Genomic DNA, 21,644 nt, shown 5'->3' with positions numbered 1-21,644 from the left:
ATGTGTTTCACACGCTTATGACGTGAACAGGGCTCATAGTAGCTCTTACTCCGGGCACATCCTCATGCAGCCTTATCTGTGGCCTTCTGTGGTCATTTGGAGTCTGTTTGGGCTTTTTTCCCCATCAGTACCAGTAAAGTGACATTTTTATTTAATCTAAGTTTTTATTAATTTTTAAGTTTATTTCCCATGAAAATAATGATGTACAATCCCATATTTTTTATTAACATTGCCTTAAAAATGTGTATTCTCTTTGGTTTGGGAATGCATTACATTTATTTACATTATTCCTTATAGAAAAAATTGTTTGATACTCTTCATTTTTGGTACTCGCTGTGCCTCCTGGAGCCAATTAATGAGCACCAAGGTATCACTGTCTATTTGAAAGATCAGGGTTTCATTAGCAACTGTTTTAATTCCTTTCCTTCTAGAGCACGTGTGTCCAACCTTGACAACTTTAATTGGATTTAAAGTTGACTTCATTAAATGGACTTCAGCTCCCAGAATTCCCTAGCCGTGCATGCAGCCTTGGGAATTCTGGGACTTTAAGTGCAGAATTCTTAAAGTTGCCAAGGTTGCCCACTCGTGCTCTAGACTTTCTGCTGCACTTATTAATCTTTTGCTTTTTAAAAAAGCATCCCTGTCCACCCAAACTCAGACACAGGTTAGAGAAATATTTCAGGTGGCTAATTTAGGCTGTGAGAGGACAGACATGGGACTCTTTTGGGAATTGGTGTTTGCTGTCTAATGCAGGTGTCCTGGCTTCAAGAAGTACACTGAGCGCCTGGAAAGGAAGAGGAATCCTCGGTCCAGGATGAAGGGAGATTCTCTTTCCAGGCTGGAAGCAAAGGCTGTAAAAGACCCTGAAGTATCAAACGGAGGGTCCTCTTCAGTGACTGGAGGCTCAGGAGCTGCCGTTGTGTTGCCAGAGGTCCCAGATCCTGGACTGGTTAACCCAGCCTTTGATGGGAGTGAAGAAGGTAGGCATCTCTTAAATGGCTAGAGAAATGAAGGCTGATGTGGGAGCAGATGGAAGCAAGTTTCCAGAATAACAGAATCGAAAAACAGAGTGGGAAGGGACCTTGGAGGTCTTGTAGTCCACCTCCCTGCACAAGCAGGAGGTCTTTTACCATTCCAGACAAATGTTTGTCCAGTCTCTTCTCAAAAGCCTCCAGTGATGGAGCACCCACAACTTCTGGAGGAAGCGGTTCTCACTGTCAGGAGATTTCTTCTTTGTTCTAGGTTACAATCAAGTACTTACTTCCCTTCTTGATTAGTTTCCATCCATTGCTTCTTGTCCTGCCCTCAGGTGCTTTGGAGAATAGGTTGAGCCCCTCTGCTTTGGGGCAGCCCCTGAGATATTGGATCACTGATGTCATGTCACCCCTAGTCCTTCTTTTCACTAGATTAGACATCCCCAATTCTTGCAAAGAAATTGAGGTCCTCTGTCTTGTCTTCTACAGATAGTCCTCAACATACGATCATAACTGAACTCCAAATTTCCATTGCTAAGCAAGAGTAGTTAAGTGAATCTTGCCCCATTTTACAACCTTTCCTCCCACTGTCATTAAGTGAATCACTGCAGTTGTTAAGTTAGGAATATGGTTGTTAAGTGAATCTGGCTTCCCTGTTGACTTTGCTTGTCAGAAGGTCACAAAAGGGTATCATGTGACCCCGGGACACTGCGGCCGTCATAAGTATGAACCAGTTGCCAAGTGTCCAGATTCTGATCATGTGATCAAGGGGATGCTGTAACAGTGTGAAAAATGGTCATAAGTCACTTTTTTCAGTGCTGTTGTAACTTCAAATGGTCACTAAACAAGTGGTTGTAAGTTGAGGACCACTTGTATAGACAGTCCACCAGTCACTTAACAACTGTACGAAGTCACAACAGATCCTGAAAACCCGGATGCTAAACCCCCTGGTCATGTGACTACCTCCTGGGTGCCTGGAAATGGCCCATATGGATGGCCATTTGCAGCAGCCCACAGTCAGGAATCATGATTCATGAAGTTTCTGCCAGAAACCAGTGTTTATTTCTGGTTTCTGGGGGGAAAATGGCTCTTTTAGTGAATAATGTTCTTGTTTAACAACCACCACATAAAAGATCATAAAATCAGATGTAGCGACATAGTCACCTGCTTTATGTCCATCATGACTTATGACTGAAATTTCAGGTACAATTTGGTTGTAAATCGAGGACTACCTTAATCCCTGATCACTAAACTCACTGATCTGATAGATAAAATTCTGTAATTTTAATGTACAAATTGTGTTTATCCTCTGGTTCTGTGGGTTCTCAGAATGTGATGCCGCTTACCTTTCAAAGCCCTCCTTTTGGGTTTTTCTCCTTTTCCCTTGGCAGCTTTAAGGCTTGTGGAATTCTGGGAGTTGAAGTCCATAAGTCTTAAAGTTGCTAAGTTTGGAGATGCCTGCTGTAGGGGATAAAATAGTGAGATTCAAATGTTCAAATTCTCCTCTTGGGTGGTTCGTGAAGTGTGTGACTAGTGTGGCTTTGCTACAGCTCAATTTCCTTCTTCTGATTCTGAACTTAATTGTTGTTTCAAAACGTCAACTGTTGCAGCACCCTGCTCTGAGTTGATAGTGGCTCCAAATTCAAGGAAATCCTTGTGAATAACACCATCTGCATCCAAGAAAATTGTCACCATGAATTTTCCTCGCAAAGCCTAGCTTATTCCACCCCCTCTAGAATCTTCATAATTATATTCTGTGAACTGATATTCATTTCCCAGGTTGGTTTAGTGGTTAAGGCCCTAGACTAGAAACTGGGAGACTGTGAATTCTAGTCCTGCCTTAGGCATGAAAGCTGATTGGGTGACCGAGGGCCAATCAGTATCTCTCAGACTAACTCACCTCACAGGGTTGTTGTTGTGAGGAGAATAGCAGGAGGAAGGAGCATTAAGCTCCATGTTTGTTGTCTTGAGTCATTTATAAAAAATAAAGGCGGGATAGAAATATAAATAAATAAATAAATAAATAAAGAATCCCATGTTTTGTCAGCTGTTACAATGCTGTGAAGAAATTCCTTCTCTTCATTCTCATTCCTTCTTTCATTCCCATGGGGGCGGGGGAGGAATGCCTGTAGCTCAGGGTAGAAAACTCTGGAGTTCAACCACTAAGGTGAATGATGATAATGAGAATCTGCAAACAAACAATCAGCCGCAGGGAGCACCAAGGACCCCACCATTCTTTCAGTCTCCTGACATGAACATCGTTGCAGGAATCAGGTATGACTACTCCAATAAAGAGAAGGATTAAGGGGAACATAATAGCATCTTCCACTATTTGAGGGGCTGCCACAAAGAAGAGAGGGACAATCTACTCTCCAAAGCACCTGAAGGCAGGACAAGAAGTATTGGATGGAAACTTATCAAGGAGAGATCCAACCTAGAACTAAGGAGACATTTCCTGACAGCGAGAACAATTAATCAGTGGAGCGTCTTGTCTCTAGAAATTGTGGGTGCTCCATTATTGGAGGTCTTCAAGAAGAGACTGGATGGCCATTTGTCTGAAATGATCTAGGTTTGGACTAGAAGACCCCAAAGGTTCCTTCCAACTGTTATTCTGTTATCTGCTAGCAATTTTCAACTGTGAAGCTTTCATCTCACCCACCCGCATTTCATCTTTGCACAAGCCTTCCAATATTGAAGAACATCAGTGATACAACCCACACATTCTGTGAAATGCCAAGCTTGACACAGTGTCCCTTTGAATGATATGTTGATTGTCTTTCATCAGCCTTTATCAGCCTTTCTCATGTGCAAAAATCTACGTGCATTTCTTTTGACCAAATGATGCACAATACTCATGTCAATAAAATCGCCGCAAACTGCCTGCATAGGGCAGTAAATTTCAATTGGAGAGACACCTTTGGCAGTTAAAAATTCAGTCACAGCCCTTTGAGAAGTTTCACTGCAGGATTACATTTCATGAAGAAGAGCAACAGAATCTTTTCACACAGCAAGTTCCCCCTAAGTGAAGTGAAAGAATAACAGAATCACGGAGTTGGAAAGGATCTTGGAGGTCTTCTAGTCCAACCCCCTGCTGAAGCAGGAGAGCCTATAGCAAATGGTGAAGAACATGCCAGATCTTATAGGTGCTACCTATTGGCAACTTATACATTGGAGGCATTACTTTTCATTTGATTCCTGTAACTTCTATCCATGGGCCATTGTCGTGAATGGACTATATTTGTACAATTAATTGTCAGATTAACTGCCTCAACTGGGTCTTCTAAGTAAAAGCGATCCTACACTTCATTTGTTGAGAAAGGTGTATTTTCCTTGGAGCCATGTGAATTGCAGGAGAGCAGTCAGAACTAAGGCTTTGCATGCCAGATTTTCCCAGTTAACTTTCCTCTTTCCCTTCCTTCCCATTGCTTGTCTCTCAATGTCCAGTCAGTTTTAAAAGAGATGTTTTGGAAATAGCCACTTGGCATTCTTCTCCCAGGGAAACGGCCTTGATGACTTCTGGGTTCTCACATTTCAGTCCCACTTTCCTGCAAGCCCTTCTTGCCCTCTTCTCCCGTTCATGGCAGACTGGCAGCGCACTTCCGACATTGATATTTATTGATGACACAAGGAGGCAAAATGCCCTCAACAACACACACACACACACACACACACGTTTTTTTTTAATTGTGCTGATAAATAAATAAAGGGAGACTAGTATAGATCTATTTCAAGCTATTTAGCTCTCATCAGCTAGCCATACCCTTACTGGGATTCGAACCTGGGCTATATTACATATTAGGCAGACGTCTTAGCCATTAGGCCACAGGCTCTGATCCGTTATCAGCTGAGCCAGGGAGAAAGGTATATATTTAAAGTCACAACCCCTGGTATGCCCCAATTATGGGAGGAAGCTAACTGCTATATATATTTGCCTTGCTTTTCCATTTCATGTTTCTTTTAAGGATTTTAAGATAGCCAGGGAAAAATCCATATTAGTCAAACATTGTAATTTGAGTATAACTGGCCAGAAGGCAGGTTGGGATTTATGGTAGATCTCTATATGGATTTCTGTAGAATTACAAAAAACTTTAATTAAAGTTTGTAAATATTGCATAAATAAATGTGTTCTGTTATGGTTATACTTGTGTTGATGGAATAGCACTATGCAATTGTGTTATTCAGTTTGAAAAGTGTGTCATGTAATTTTCATCCATAATAACAAAAGGGCATACTTTGACTTCCACATCTTGGCTCAGAAAGTTTTTCAAACGTTTTCTACTTTGGAAAAGTTTTCCATCAACTTTCTGAAATGTACTTTGGAAAAGCTTTTCCAAAGTACATTTTAGAAGCCTAAAGTCAAGTTATTCCAGGGTTAGCTTCTAGAAAGAAGGAAGTACAAATTCTAGACACAAAATTTAGTGTTTATTTACTTATTATGAAATTTATTTGATGTCTATCTTGTATCAAATAACTTCTGGCGGCTTACAGGATAAGAACATTAACAAACATGAGAATCTTCATATACAAAATGGTAAAGCGGCTAAAATAAAATAATTAACACAGGAGAGCGATGAGGGAGCTGGATCCATGGGGGTGGGGTGGGAGGTGGGATTAGCTTTTCATGAGTCAGCCACCTCTAGTGTGAAGCTCCCCCCATGGGGTCCCCAAATCATCAGACAGGGCCAGATCTTCAGGCTCTTATGAAAAACCGGGAGGGTGAGAGAGCATGTTCACCTCAGGGGTTAAGAGGTGCCAAAGGGCAGGAGCCATGGCAGAGGAGGCCCTTCTCCTGGACCCCGCCAACTGGCATTCCTTGACTGATGGGATCTTCATACGTCTCCTCTCCCACGTGGGTGGATCAGTGTGGGTCAATCCCATCACTGTGAGCCGATTCCTCAAGTAGCCAAAATTCCATCTTCAACAAAGCTGGGGATTGCAGGACCAAAGAAAGGATGGGATGGATGCAGGTTGCTCCCATTTGCTGTACATTGTTAAAAATCCAGGACTTCCTCTTCACTCATGCACTTCCTGACTTCTCTGTCAGAATTCCCTCAGAGAGCGAGTCTTCTGGCAGAGACAAACACCGTTGAGATCCACCGAGACGACCCCGAGGAAGAGCTTGGCATGCGCATAGTTGGGGGCAAAGACACTCCTCTCGGGAACGTCGTGGTGCAGGAGATATTTCAGGATTCCGTGGCGGCTGCCGATGGAAAACTCGCGCCTGGAGACCACATCCTAGAGGTGGGTTCGCTATCGTTAAAGCCTCATGGCAAAATGACCAGTTGGTAATCGGCTGGAGCAGATTTTACTCAGAGTTAAAAACTAGTGAGATCACCAGATTTGGATTCTTGAAAGTTGTGCAGGTAGTCCTTGACTCACAACCACAATTGAGCCCAACATTTCTAAGCAAGGCTGTTAAGGGATTTGCCTCATTTTACAAATTTTCTTGCCAAGTTGTTAAGTGAATCACTGCAGTTGTTAAATTAGTAACCTGGTTGTTAAATGAAACTGGCTTTCCCATTGACTTGGCTTGCCAGAGGGGCACAAAAGGGAATCACATGACCTCAGGACACTGCAACCGTCATAAAAAGGAACCAGTTGCCAAGCGTCTGAATTTGGATGGGGGGGTGGGGAGGCTGCAACAGTTGTGTGAGAAATTATCATGTTACTTTTTTCAGTGACATTGTAACTTTGAACTGTCACTAAATGAATGGTTGTAATCTGAGGACTACCTGTAAATCATGGAGGAGTGATAGGAGTGGAAGCCATAAAATAGGTATGGTGTCAGAATGTGTGGAAGCTGGGCAGGGCTTTTGAATGAACAATGTCGTATTAAAAACCTTTGCAACTTTCTGGTTTACTTTTTTTGACTTTTATGAGAGAAAGAAATGCTTCCCCCGGTCCATTTTCTTCTTTATTTTCATCAGAGATTTTTGTGACGTTCCATGCTGATGATTTGCGCTGCTCTCCATAAATCATCTCTGGTACAACCAGTATATTTAATATTTCAGAATAATCCTATTTTATTTGCCCTTATTTAAGCAAATTGGCAAATTTCTGGAGGAAACAAATGATTCTGTCAGCTGTCCCAACTTTTTCAGTTAGAGAAGAAAGACCTTCGAGGCCATGGCTTGCCAAAACTACACTCTTACACTCTACTAAAGCCAAGTGGTTACAGAAGAAGCAAAGCTGGATCTGAGGCTTTCGCAGCCAAAGCATATGGTTAACTTTTCCCTTGTTTCCCCCTTTCCCCTGGTTATCATTGAGTGTCCAATCAGGCACCCACGAATTGTTTGGGTAAGGGTCCCTATCTTCGCGAGGTGATTGATTCTGCAGTTCCTCTCCTGCTAAGCCCTCCTTTATCCTTCCCTGCAGCTGTCCCTCCCCTCCAAGCATGGCAGGCTGCCAGCAAGCAAAGCAAAGAGTAGCCGGATGGCTGTCCTGCCCGTTTCTTTTAGGATTCCTCCAGTGCTTCCCTCCTTCCGTTTTCTTTTGGCCTGGAGCAGAGAGGCGGGAAGGACCATTTTCTGACCAGCCCTCTTTTCTGTCCTCCTCCCAGGTGAATGGTGTGAACGTCAGCAGCGTGACCCACTGCCAAGCCATCTCACTCTTGCGTCAACCCTGTGACCAGCTCCATTTCCTTGTGCTCCAAGAAAAGGGCTTCAGCAACCGGACGGCTCCCCCAGTTGTGAACCAGGAAGTGGTCCATGTTATCCTGGTCAAAAGGGACCAATGCGAACCCCTCGGCATTAAACTGATCAGGAAAACAGACGAGCCCGGGATCTTCATTCTGGACCTGTTAGATGGAGGGCTGGCAGCCAAGAATGGGAAGCTGCGCCAGGACGATAAAGTCCTTTCTATAAACGGCCAGGATCTGCGCCAAGGGACGCCTGAAGCGGCTGCGCAGATAATCCAGGTAAGTTTGAAAGACAGTCCAGGTAGTCCTCAAAACAGTTCATTCGGTGACTGTTCGAAGCTACAACGGTACAGAAAAAAGTGACTTGTGATCATTTTTCACCCTTTACCACCACTGCAGCATCCTCATAAATGTGGGATCAAAATTCGGACACTTTGCGACATACTGACATTTATGATGATTGCAGCATCCTGGGATCGTGTGAGCCTCTTTTGCTACCTTCCAACAGAGTCCATGGAGAAAGCAGATACATTTAACAACGGCATTACCAACTTAACAAATACAGTGATTCACTTAACAACTGTAGCAGGAAAAGTTATTAAATGGAGCAAAATTCACCCTACAACTGTCTTACTTAGCAACATAAATTGTGTGTGTGTTGTAAATCGAATACTACCTGTAATCTGGAGTACGGTAGTTCAATCCAGAGAAGCTTTGGTTGTATGAAGCCACTGCAAGTGGAGAGCAGAGTCTTGATCCGTATCCTGTAGCGTTGACTGTTTTGGATTGCTGCAGCTATCAAGGTGAGATGCTTCTTCTCCCTTGTAATCTGAGGTCTTTCTGTGGAAAGTACTATGGCAGTCCTCGATTTTAAACCACATTTGGAACCAGAATTTCCATCGCTAAGCAAGACGATTGTTGTCATCCCTGATTCTACAACCTTTTATGCCTGGGTTAAATGAATCATGCGGTTGTTAAGTGAATCTTTGCTGACTTTACTTGTCAGAAACTGACTGGGACGGTCACACGTGGCCATCACCTGGCCACAGGGTGCTGCAAGCCTCCAAAAGAATTTTGATCACATGACCCTGGGAATGCCATGATGATTGTAAATGTGAAAACTGCTCACAAGTCACTTTTTTCAGTGCCATTGCAACTTTGGTTGCTAAACAAATGGCTGTAAGTTGAGGACTACCTGTAGTCTACCTGTAGACTAAACCTGCCTCCTCCTGCATTCAGAGCGTGGTTGCCAGCGAGGAGATACAGCCTCTCCCAAGACAAGGAGGAACCACAGGCTGTAATCAAGCCAGATAATTGCCTTGCACGTCTTCATTTTCCTGTCAGCTCAGAAACGGATACATCAAAGCAAATCCTAGTCTGGGGTTGGGCTTCTTTTTAGTTTTGTTTCTTTGATTTTGGCAGGGAATTCCTGGAATCCGTTCTGTTCATGCACCAAGGTCTCCTAGCTTTCCAGACATGTCTCCCCCCCCCCCAAATGCTGTTAAGTGTTTTTCAAATGCTTCATAAACACTAGAGCACTGACATGATTTAAATTTTCAGCTGCAAAATTGGAAAGATATTGAGTAAAAAATAAGAAGAAGGGGGATAAAAGAACCTGCAAGAAAGGTTGGGGAAAATAAGCCAAGTGTGTTGCTTTGTGAATTCATGGTGGTGGTGGGGAGTTAAACAAGAGAACAAAGAAAGAATTGAGCCATGCCACATCTTAAGGAGCAAGGGTTGCAAGCACATGTGGAGAAACACAGATGCAATAGAAACACAAATGCAAGGAGTTAAAGTAAATGTTTATGTACTGAGCAGTGTATTTATTTACTAGATGGATACAGCCACCCATCTCATTCTTGTGGCTCTAGGCGGTGTACACAGCTAAAAGAAAAAAAACCAATTACAATAATTCAAAAACAATTTAAAATACAATTAAAATTAAATTAGCTGCCCAGAGTTGCTGTTACAGTCAGATGGGCAGCATATACATTTAATAAATAAAAACACTTAAAACTATAATACAAAAGTATGAGAGAATGCCGTACAACCGCACAACCATTTAATGAGCCCCGCCCTTCCATGGGCTCCCCAAGAATTTGAAGGGTCTTCTGAGGAAGCCACAAGGTTTGGGCCAATTTCACACGATGTGTTAAGGGGTGGGTCCCACAGCAGAGAAGGCTCCCTTCCCAAGTCCCAAGGCAAAAAAAGCTCCTTGGCTGATGTTGATCCTCCTGCCAGATCTGATGGGATGTTTGGGGAGAGGCCGTCCCTCAGGTAGCCTGGCCACATGCCATGTGCAGCTTCATTAGTCATCCCCTTGAGTTGAACCCAGAAGGAAACTGGAAACCAGTACAGCTCACAGAGGAGAGGTGTAACCGATGCGGTTCTAGGAGCACACCTAACTAATAGAAAGGAAGAATATTGGTAGCTCAGGGATGAACTGTGTGGTCCTTGGTGCTCTCTGAGCTTAGCAATACCACTTAGACATATGCACCACTTGTGCATATAACAGCCTTCTCTTAAGTGCTTTACAGTATCAGCCTATTGCTTCCAACAATCTGGGTCATCATTTTATTGACCTCGGAAGGATGGAAGACTGAGTCAAAATTGAGCCAGTCAGGATCGAACTGTTGGCAGAATTAGCCTGCAATACTGCATTCTAACCACTGCACCACCATGGCTCTTGGTCATTTTCTTATAAATAAACCAGGCAATAAGAGATCCTGGGTGTCTTCTGAGCTTCTGCAGACATTTCATTAGCCAAACTAGATAACATCATCAGTGGTGAGCATATTACTTAGTTTGGGGACACTAATGGTGTTACCTAGATTCTGCAAGAGAATAACCAAGCTCAGAGAGCACCAAGGATCTCTCATTTCAACCCTGAGCTACAAATATTATCCTTCATTGAAACTAGGTAACATCACCTGTGCATTGATGATGTTACCTAGTTGGGTAATGAAGCGTCTGCAAGAAAGCAATCAATCTTACATTGCATTAACAGAGATCAAGTGTGGTACTAATACCACTCTATAAAGCCCTAGTAAGACCGCACCTAGCTTGCTGCGTCCAGTTATGGTCACCACACTATAAAAATGATGTTGAGACTCTAGAAAAAGTGCAGAGAAGAGCAACCAGGATGATTAGGAGACTGGAGGATAAAACATATGAAGAACAGTTGCAGGAACTGGGCATGGCTAATTTAATGAAAAGAAGGACTAGGGGAGACATGATAGCAGTGTCCTGATATCTCAAGGGCTGCCCCAAAGAAGAGGCTAACTATTCTCCAAAGCATCTGAAGACCAGACAAGGAATAACAGATGGAAACTGAACAAGGAGAGAAATTGCCTTCGGAAGTTGTGGGAGCTTCATCACTTGAGACTTTCAAGAAAAGACTGGACTGCCATTTGTTAGAAATGGTGTAGGGTCTCCTGCTTGAGCAGCAGGTTGGACTAGATGATGTACAAGGTCCCTTCCAACTCTGTTAATCTGAGCTCAGAGAACACCAAGGACCCCCATAACATACCTTCCTGCACTGCTGTCTTTTGCATCATCTTAAGCTCTGAGATAGTTTTCAAGAGCAGCCCAATGTAGAGGGCAAAACAGTATTTATGGAAGTATTTGTAGCTGTGAGTTGAACTGCTGGGTCTTTGATGATCTCTGAGTTTGGTGGTTTCCTTGCAGACTTTTCATTATCAAACTGGGTAACCTCATCACAGTTGTGTCTGTTGCCTAGTTTGGTAATGAAACCTGTGCAAAAAAAAAAATTCAGAGAGCAGTAAAGACCCAGGATATGCCTTTATTTGGATGCTGATGATAATTACACATAAATAACAGGGGAAGAAAAGAGGCATTGTTTCTAAGGAATTCCATTTGGTGATTAAGACAGCGGGTAACTAATCCCCTGCCTTCCTTTCTAACAAAACCAAGAGAAACTCTTCACAGGCTGGTATGCTGACTCATATTTTATTATGTAAACCATAATTGGTGTGATATACAAACCTTAAGCTTTATACTGTGGTTTGCAAATCATAATTATGGGATTGCATTGAGTAAACAACAACACTGTGCTGTAGTGTGATGTATCAACAGATTTTATAATAATTATATTAGTAAATGAGCAATTACTTTAAGCCACAGTTTAAGTGTTCACTAAACCGGATTGAGAGTAAATCCAAGACTTTGACAGAATAAACGAACACTAACTTGCATTAATATTTCAAGGTTATGCATAATAAGTTGCAGTTGTCCATTCTGACTGTTTTTTTTCTAAATGTGTACAGTAATTTTGACCCTTCCGGTTATAAGAGAAGAATTGTTTTGGGGTGGAGGAATCAGGAATTCCTTCTCAGACTTTTCCATGCCACTTTCCTGCTCTGGCCCTAAATTATGGATTCAAGGCTATGCAGCTAAAACAGAAACTGCTGCACTTTTATAACGTGGTGGCGCAGTGGTTAGAATGCAGTATTGCAGGCTAATTCTGCTGACTGCCAACTGCCAGCAGTTCGATCCTGACCGGCTCAAGGTTAACTCAGCCTTCCATCCTTCCAAGGTCGGGCTGTAAAAGCACTGTGAAGCAGAATATAAGTCTTAAGTGCTATTGCTAATGCCCTCCCTGCCTTCCTGCCTTCCTTCCCAGTGGTTAGAATGCAGTATTGCACGCAAACTCTGCCCACTGCCAGCAGTTCAATCTCAAGGTTGACTCAGCCTTCCATCCTTCTGAGGTGGGTAAAAGGAGGACCCAGATTTTGGGAGCAAGAGGCTGACTCTGTAAAGCACTTAGAGAGGGCTGTGAAGCACTGGCTTATGTCATGCTTAATATGATGTAGAGCACCAGGCTAGATATCAGGAGACTCTGCCACCTGAATGGCAACTGGGTGACTTTGGGCCAATCACCAGGAGACTCTGAGTTCGAGTCCTGCCTTGAGCACAAAAGCTGATTGGGTGACTTTGGGCCAATCCTTCTCTCTCTTAGCCTGACCCAATAACAACCCAGGGTTGTTATTGTTGTGCGGGAAATAAAAGGAGTGATAGGCATGCTTGTCGTCTTGAGTTATTTATACAAATAATATTAGGATATGAATAATGACATGTTTCATTACCAATAATTTGTTTATTGATTGTGCAAATGGCTGGTTGTTCACTAAATTACTACTTTTATTTCAGTTATTTATATTCATATATATATATATATGTTATATTTATGCTGATAAATAAATAAAGGGAGACTAGTATAGATCTATTTCAAGCTATTTAGCTCTCATCAGCTAGCCATACCCAAGTTTGGGAATCGAACCTGTGCTCTATTGCCTCCCAGGCAGGGAGTTAACCATTTGAGCTACAGAGAACGACTCCTTTATCAGCCAGCCAGGGTGGGAGGTATATACTTAAAGTCACAACCCCTGGTATGCCCAAGTATGGGAGGAAGGTCACACTTCCACTCTCTGTCATTAGGCTCGTCACAAGAGACCATCCAGACAGAAACCCAATATTTTTTACTGTTGCCTTTTTTGTTACATTTGTTATATTTATGCTGATAAATAAATAAAGGGAGACTAGTATAGATCTATTTCAAGCTATTTAGCTCTCATCAGCTAGCCATACCCAAGTTTGGGAATCGAACCTGTGCTCTATTGCCTCCCAGGCAGGGAGTTAACCATTTGAGCTACAGAGAACGACTCCTTTATCAGCCAGCCAGGGTGGGAGGTATATACTTAAAGTGTGACCTTCCTCCCATACTTGGGCATACCAGGGGTTGTGACTTTAAGTATATACCTCCCACCCTGGCTGGCTGATAAAGGAGTCGTTCTCTGTAGCTCAAATGGTTAACTCCCTGCCTGGGAGGCAATAGAGCACAGGTTCGATTCCCAAACTTGGGTATGGCTAGCTGATGAGAGCTAAATAGCTTGAAATAGATCTATACTAGTCTCCCTTTATTTATTTATCAGCATAAATATAACAAATGTAACAAAAAAGGCAACAGTAAAAAATATTGGGTTTCTGTCTGGATGGTCTCTTGTGACGAGCCTAATGACAGAGAGTGGAAGTGTGACCTTCCTCCCATACTTGGGCATACCAGGGGTTGTGACTTTAAGTATATATATATATATATATATATATATATATATATATATATATATATATATATATATATATATATATATATATACATACACACACATATATACATATATACATATATACACATACACACACACACACACACATATATACATACATACATACATACATACGCACGCACGCACGCACGCACATATAGTAGCTTTACATATGTTGGGGGAGTCCTGTTGAATGTTCTATTTTTTGAGGCTGACCTAAAGCCACTTCAGTTTCAAAACATGGGAGCCAGACTTAAGGGGAGCCTCCGGCAGCTTCCTCAGGTACCCTTGGGGGTCTTTAAAAGCCCTTGCTTAAATCCTCTCCTGGGGCGCTGTGGAGGCTGGGCTGTTTCTCTTCTAAGCTTCTCCTTTTCTGTCACATCCCTTGACAGAGCAGTGAAGCCAGGGTCACCTTTGTGGTCCTCCGTCAGTCGGGGCTGCAGCCTCCGGAAGCCCCCGAGGACAGCAGCAGCGCCAGCAGCAGCAACGGGGGCAGCCCTGCACAGCCCAGTCGCCGGAAGCCAGAGCAAAATCACTTCCGGAGAAGATCCAACTATCAGAAGGTATTGGCTGCTCAGTCGCTTTTGGTTGGGATGTCGATGTGACCTCTGCTCTGCTTTGAGCAAAGGCTGGTGGGACAACACTCAGTTAACAACAGTCTCACTTAACAACAGAAATGTGGGGCTCAGTTGAGGTCATAAGTCGAGGGCTTCCTGTAATTGGTTAAAGATCTTTGCATGGGAATGTGTTTAACTTGCCATGTTAAGATTGTCTCCTTTACAAAGGACTCGATTGCTCCAGGATGCAGAAAGGCTCCTTTACTTTAATGTACAAGGAAGAATTTACCCCCCCCCCGAATCCCATCCCTCCCAAGCCTTAAGCTCAGCCCCTAGCACCCCTCCCCCCCAAAAAAAATGGCTCTCAGATTGCAACTTTTAAAATAGGACCTGGATGGGATTGTTAAATACATTGTGCGAGAGAAAGTAATTAGATGAACTATATTTCTGTAAACAGAAATGAAATGAGATGAAATTTATTTGTTGCGTTGGCTGTGCTGTCTGCTTTTGGGAGCAACCTTTGATCCTGAGCACCTCTCAGCCTGGCAAGTGTGTGTGCCATGTTGAGTCATGGCTCTGCCGGTGGGCTTGGGGGGCCTAATGGAGGGGCTCTAGATTGGAGCAACACAGAGACCTTGGCTTTTATTTTGGCCCTGGTTTGCTCTCCAAACGTTTTTCAATTTAGTTGCTGAACATTTTGTTACCAGACTAGGTAACATCATCAGCAGGATTTTCTGCTCCTATCCTCCCTGGCTTATAAACGCCTTGTGGGCCGGTTTGGTCAGTTGGTCGTGTGATTGGCTTTCAGTCTTGTAATTTTTAAATTAGTGTTACTGTATATACTCGAGTATAAGCCTAGTTTTTCAGCCCACTTTTTGGGCTGAAAAAAGCCGCCTCGGCTTATATTCGAGTCAGTGAAAAATTTGCCCGAAATGGAGGAGAAAAAGGGGCGGGGCCATGCCGCTGGGTGACACTCGTGAATGGCCCAGTGCCCCTGTGAGTTTCCCCTCCCTCTGTGTCAGTTTGCCGCGCAGCGCGCACCGCACCATCCCCCCTCCTCACGTTCTAATGTAATGCAGGGCTGTCTTACGATTCCCCTTCCTCCCCCTCCTGCCGCTCTGCAACGATGTCCCACCTCCTCCTTGTTATGGCAAGCAGCCACATAGCGATGTCCCACCTCCTCTGGTACAGTGATCCAATGATAGGAATCACTGTGCCGTGTGTCATAGGAGGCGGGACATCGCTCCCGCGGCTGCACGGGACATCATCATCATAGCGGGACATCAGCATCATGAGGTGAGTGAAGTATTTCATTGAATACACCGCTAGTTTACTGTTTTTCTTTGAAATAAATATTCAAAAACATTATTGGTATCTATTTTTATTTTTGAAATTTACCGGTAGCTGCTGCATTTCCCACCCTAGGCTTATACTCGAGTCAATAACTTTTCCAGTTTTTTTGTGGTAAAATTAGGTGCCTCGGCTTATATTCGGGTCGGCCTATACTCGAGTATATACGGTATATTTTTAATTTTTCTTTTATATTCTCTATTGTGCTAAGATGGGCAGCAAATAAATTAATAAATAATTAGGAACGTAGAAGTTGTACAGAAATGAAACTGATGACAGTGGGTAAGAGAAGAGCACATGACAGGGAGCTGGTTAGAGTGATTTGATGCTCTAATTCCATTTTAAACTGACTTTGCAACATTTCCCCCCATACCACTTATAAGGGCTCATGTGGGATATTCTGGATAAAAACACAACATGAAAATGGTACAAAGTGCCCAGTCATTAAAGTAGCAGAGAAGGTCAAAAGTAAGGCAAGGCAGAATAGAGTGTGTGTGTGTGTGTGTGTGTGAGAGAGAGAGAGAGAGAGAGAGACAGACAGACAGACAGACAGACAGGCAGGCAGGCAGGCAGGCAGGCAGGCCGACTAAATCTGTATTGGTTTGGGGAGAAAAGCTCAACGGTGCAAGTGCTGTTTGTGAGAAGGCCTGTTCCAGTGTCATCATCAAGATCGTCTTCCAGTAGAGAAACACGGAGTTCACAGGATGGGATCAGGTAAAAGCCTGATCGTAGAACATAAGGCTGGAAGGGACCTTGGAGACCTTAGACCAGGAATGGCTAACCTTTTGCCACTGAGTGCCCAAACTGGAGCACAAGAGTGTCTGCATGTGCCAGAGCACCGCAACCTGGAAGAGAGCAGCTGGCCAGTGTACATGCACACACAGGTTAATTAAAGCATAATTAAAGGAGCTGTGGTGACACAGTGGTTAGAATGCAGTAATGCAGGCCAACTCTGCCCACTGCCAGCAGTTCGATCCTGACCAGCTGAAAGTTGACTCAGCCTTCCGTCCTTCCGAGGTGAGTAAAATGAAGACCCAGATTGTTGGGGGCAAGAGGCTGATTCTGTAACCCGCTTAGAGGGGGCTCTAAAGGGCTGTGAAAAGTCTTAAGCGCTATTGCTATGAGGTTGCTAATGTTTCATGATTAGCAGGGATCTGCATGTTACTCTCAGGACTTAATGGTTCAAAATCAGTTGCCACAGACGGAGCTTCTGTCTCCTGGAAAAAATAGTATGATTAATGAATTTTGCATCCCCTTTTATTCCCATACGGACAATCCCTGTAGGGCTGTGATGCGAATCTATGGCACAGGTGGCATGCAGAGCTCTCTCTGCAGGCATGCTAGCCATCGCCCCAGCCCAGTTCCACTGCGCATGCGTGTGCACCTCCCACTGGCCAGCTGGTCTTCGGGTCTCTGCCACGCATGTGTAGGGCGCATGTAGGGGATGTTCGCGTGAATGTCTGCAGGGGTGGCACTTGCATTGCATTTTGGGGTGCACATGCCCCCCCCCCATGGCCTGTTTTGGGCCTGGAAGGCCTCCTGCACCAACCTGGAAGTAAAAAATGGACAAGGCAGTGAAGTGCATGCATGGGGACGCTCGCATTGCATTTTGGGGTTTTGCGTGTGTGTTTTGGACACTTGGCACCAAAAAGGTCAGCCATCACTGCTGCTGTGGGTATTTCTCATTTTACCATTATTGGGAGTTCATCTCAATTCTGCATTGAATTAGTTATTTTTCTATCCCTATTGAAGTGTGAACAAAAAATGCACCACTACAAACATTTCGTGTGGTACAGAAATAGTTCAGGCATCTGGTGATCCACACAAAAGCATAAATATACTTTTTGAAATCATTTTCAACAGCTGCCCTTAATTATATTTAGGAATATTTTGCAAGCCAGCTTCTTTTCTGCAAATGATAGGCTAACTAGCAAGGATGCCTGTCTGACTCCCTTCCGGTTCATCCTTAACTTCAAGAAAGAAAGTGACTCTGCATCCCTTTCATGAAAATGAAACGTGAGAGAGAATAGGTGACAATTGTGAGGGTGTCAGGCATAACTTTTTCAGCTGACAAACATGTTTTGAATACATCATTTTACCTTTCTCTTAGGCTATTACCTGGGAATTCAAACCTAAAAAAATAGGTTTGCAATTCTGAAAGTTGCCCCAGACAAAATACTTTTGTGTTTCATTTAAACGTAACTATTTTTTTCTTTCTCCAAATCAAACTTTTTAGAATTTCTCATGACAAATTTCTATGGAGATTCTCTTTCATCCAGATCTTGGTTGTCCCAAAGGTGCTTTTTCAAAGGGCAACTGAATTTCCCCCCCCTTGAAGATGTTTCACTTCTCATCCAAGAAGTTCTAACTGAATGGTAGAGAATGGAAGGATTTATATTCCTTGCAGTATTCAGGTGACCCTGAGGGCTCAGATAAACCTCCAAGTGACCTCAGCAACTCTCAGAGAGAGCGCTAGTGACCAGAGGACTGCAAGGAATATTAATACTTCTATTCTCCACCATTCAGTCAGAACTGAAGAAGCTTCTTGGATGAGAAACATCCTCAAGGAAAAACAAAGTCCAGTTGCCTTTTGAAAAAGCACCTATGGGATTCTTATGAGAAATGTCTTATGATTTTAATCACTATATAACTCCTTTGGATGTTCCCATAGTATCATCTATCCTTTGCAAAATCTCCCTTGGAAATGAAAATAGGAAACTGAGCTCTTTCAGTCTGATGTAATTGGGGATTCTGCTGGCTTGGGATTCACTGTTGTACATTTAATATATAGGCTATTTTGTTTCTTCCCTGTCCTCCCTTGAACTTTTAGATACTCCCCCAAGGATACTTCAGCCAGGAAAAAGTGATTACCATCAAAAAGGATCCCAAAGAGTCTTTTGGGATAACAATAGGAGGAGGACGAGATGGCAAAGCAAAACTCCCCATTTATGTAACCAGCGTCCAGCCAGTTGGATGTCTCTTGAGGGATGGGAGAATTAAGAAAGGTAGGATACCACCACCACCCATTTTTTTAAGGTTGCTTAAACTGTCACTGACACAGGAATAGTGCTTTCATGAATTTGCAAAGATCTTAGTGAACGAAACTAGGAAGAAACATTTTTTTACCAAAATCTTGGTTCTAATCTGTCTCCTTCTGATTTTTGTAACAGGGGATATTCTTTTGAGTATCAACAATATTGATTTGACTCACCTGAATTATAACGAAGCCGTCTCTGCGCTGAAGTCAAACGCAGCGTTGCAGACGGTGGTGTTGAAAGCGCTGGAAGTGGTCATCCCAGAGAAGGCCTCAGAAGGGGCCGAGAGCCTGGACCGCAGGGAAAACGGGCACAGATGGGCAAGCTGGTCTCCTCTCTGGATCACCTGGCTGGGATTGCCAAGGTAAGGTTGGTGCTGGCAGAGGGAATCTTCTTGATAAGTAGTTTTTGCTTATCTCAGCCAGATCAACAAAACAGTGTAGTGCTTTAGCATTTTCTTGACTTAGCCTTTCAACAGTTGTGCTTGAAAGTGTTCTTAGGATGTCACTGGAATTAAAATACAGAATTCATAATAATAACGCTGGAAGGGAACTTGGAGTTTTCTAGTTCAACCCCCTGGTTGAATGGAGACCCTGTTTCATTCCAGACAAATGGCTGTCCAGTCTCCTCTTGAAAACCTCCAGTGATGGAGCCCCACAACCTCAGAAGGCAGTTTGTTCCACCGATTAATTGTTCTCACTGTCAGGAAATTTCTCCTTAGTTTCAAGTTGGATGTCTCCGTGATAAGTTTCCATCTGTTACTTCTTGCCTTGCACTTAGATGCTTTGGAGAATAGATGAACCCCTTAGTCTCTGTGGTAGCCCTCCAAATATTTGAAGACTGCTCTCACATAAGACCTAGCCCTTCTCTTTGTCAGGTTAGATCAGAAGTGTCAAACTCGATTTCATTGAGGGTCACATCAGGGTTGTGTTTGACCTTGGGGGGGGGAGCTCAAAGTCACTTGTGTTGGGGGGGGGGCTGTGGTGGCCTTTGCCAGAGAAAACAGAGCGCAGAAGGACCGCACAAGGCCTGCTCCAGCTCCATTTTCGCTGGCAGAGGCACTGTGGGCCAGTCCTTCACTGTTTTCTCCGCTGGCCAGATCTAAGCCCCCCGCAGGCAGGATCCATCCCGTGGGCCTTGAGTTTGACACCCCTGTGTTAGACATACCAGTTCCCGCAACTGTTCAACACCCTTATTTTTGTGACAGCCTGTTAAATATGTCATCCTAATCTTTCTCTTCATTAGACTAGACAGTCCTGGTTCCTGCAACCGTTCTTCATATGTTTTAGTCAATAGCAATAGCAATAGCAATAGCAATAGCAGTAGACTTATATACCGCTTCATAGGCCTTTCAGGCCTCTCTAAGCGGTTTACAGAGAGTCAGCATATTGCCCCCAACAATCTGGGTCCTCATTTTACCCACCTCGGAAGGATGGAAGGCTGAGTCAACCCTGAGCCGGTGAGATTTGAACCGCTGACCTGCTGATCTAGCAGTAGCCTGCAGTGCTGCATTTAACCACTGCGCCACCTTGGCTCTAGTCTCCAGTCCCCTAATTATCTTTGTTGCTCTTCTCTTCACCCCACATCTTTTTTGTATTATGGCGATTAGAACTGGATGCAGTATTCCAAGTGTGGTCTTATCAAGGCAATATTTGAGCAGTACTGTAATTTATAGCCATCCTGCTGTTATATCTGTTGATGTAGCCTAGGATTGTGTTGGCTTTTTTAGCAGCTGCAGCACACGGCCGCGCATTCTTAAGTGATAGTCCACGAGAACAAGTAGATCTTTCTGCTGTTGAACCACGTGTCACCTAGTCTGCATTTGGTTTTTCTTGCCTAAACAGACACCGTTAACCCTTGAATCAAAATGCTATGACTTAGAGCTCTCTCCCAGTTCTGAACCTGAGACGATTGAAAATGCAGACCTTCAGTGCTAAAGGATTTTCCCCAGTGTTGTGCTTAAGCCCAGCACCCCCTTCCTTGAATCAACACAAAACACCCTTCCTCCCTTTTTCCTTTTAGTCCAAGTTCTGGCTATCTTCCATGAACCTGATAAGTGAGTGTGCTGATTATTAAAGCCAGGTGATTGATTTTCTCCTGTGGCTTTTCAAAGAATACGTTTTTGTAGGTGGTCACACAAAATGAGGGCATGGCAGTCTATTCCCATAGAAGAGAAGAACTGCAGCTCAGGGTTGAAGGAGTCCTTGGTGCTCTTCAATCAGGTTCGGAGGGCACCCAGGACTCCAGATTGCAATGGAACTGGGGAGGATTCTGCCTGGGCTCCTTTAGGGTGGCTTGGCTGGCCCTCCTTCCAAACTCCTTAAGCATCTTCCAAGTTTGCATTACATGAAATAATGAAAGATGGGAAGACAATAGGTCAGACGCTGCTTTGGAGGAAAGAGATGGAAAGATGGAATAGAATGAATGAAGTTGACCCTGTTGGACCTTTTTTTATGGTGGGATAGATGTTTGTGTGTTGATAACTGAAGCTGGTAAACTCAGGGAAACTGGAATATAAACTACAGAAGCCGAGTTTGACATCCCTTATAATAATCCTGGACACTGGAGTTAATGTTACCTGTGATACCTGCAGGACTTCCTGTTTTAAAATTCTACCACCTGGTGCTATTCTCAGCTCTGCATTGCAGGAAGTTCAAGTCCACAGGTCATAAAGTTGCCATAGTTACTCACTCCTGCTGTGACGCCTCTCCCCACACAAAGGTAAGCGATAACTCCAATGGGCTCTTCTTCTTTTTCTTTCAGCCAGCTCCACTGCTGTCAAGATATTGTCTTGCGCAAAAGCAACTCGGAGAGCTGGGGATTCAGCATAGTGGGTGGATTCGAAGAAAGCAAAGGAAACCAGCCATTCTTCATTAAAACCATTGTGCCTGAGACTCCTGCCTTCTGGGACCGGCGGCTGAAGTGCGTGCGTTCTTACTCTTACAGTTTTGGTTTTCCACTTTTCCGCT

General features: G+C 43.7%; 1 protein-coding gene across 3 annotated transcripts in view; it reads left to right on the top strand.

Annotated features, from left to right (window-relative positions):
• The window catches only part of LOC116515332 (ligand of Numb protein X 2-like), an 84,047-nt gene that overhangs the window by 58,529 nt on the left and 3,874 nt on the right, over window positions 1–21,644 (top strand). For all 3 annotated transcript variants that reach the window (XM_032227304.1, XM_032227305.1, XM_032227306.1), the window contains exons 3-9: window positions 754–980; window positions 6,019–6,215; window positions 7,534–7,890; window positions 14,126–14,296; window positions 18,471–18,645; window positions 18,811–19,039; window positions 21,439–21,597. In XM_032227304.1, the coding sequence (XP_032083195.1) occupies window positions 754–980; window positions 6,019–6,215; window positions 7,534–7,890; window positions 14,126–14,296; window positions 18,471–18,645; window positions 18,811–19,039; window positions 21,439–21,597 (1,515 nt within the window). The remainder of the gene's footprint in view (window positions 1–753; window positions 981–6,018; window positions 6,216–7,533; window positions 7,891–14,125; window positions 14,297–18,470; window positions 18,646–18,810; window positions 19,040–21,438; window positions 21,598–21,644) is intronic.

This window comes from Thamnophis elegans, chromosome 12, assembly GCF_009769535.1.
Source record: "Thamnophis elegans isolate rThaEle1 chromosome 12, rThaEle1.pri, whole genome shotgun sequence".
NCBI lineage: Eukaryota > Metazoa > Chordata > Lepidosauria > Squamata > Colubridae > Thamnophis > Thamnophis elegans.
This window is presented reverse-complemented; position numbering and strand designations above follow the sequence as displayed.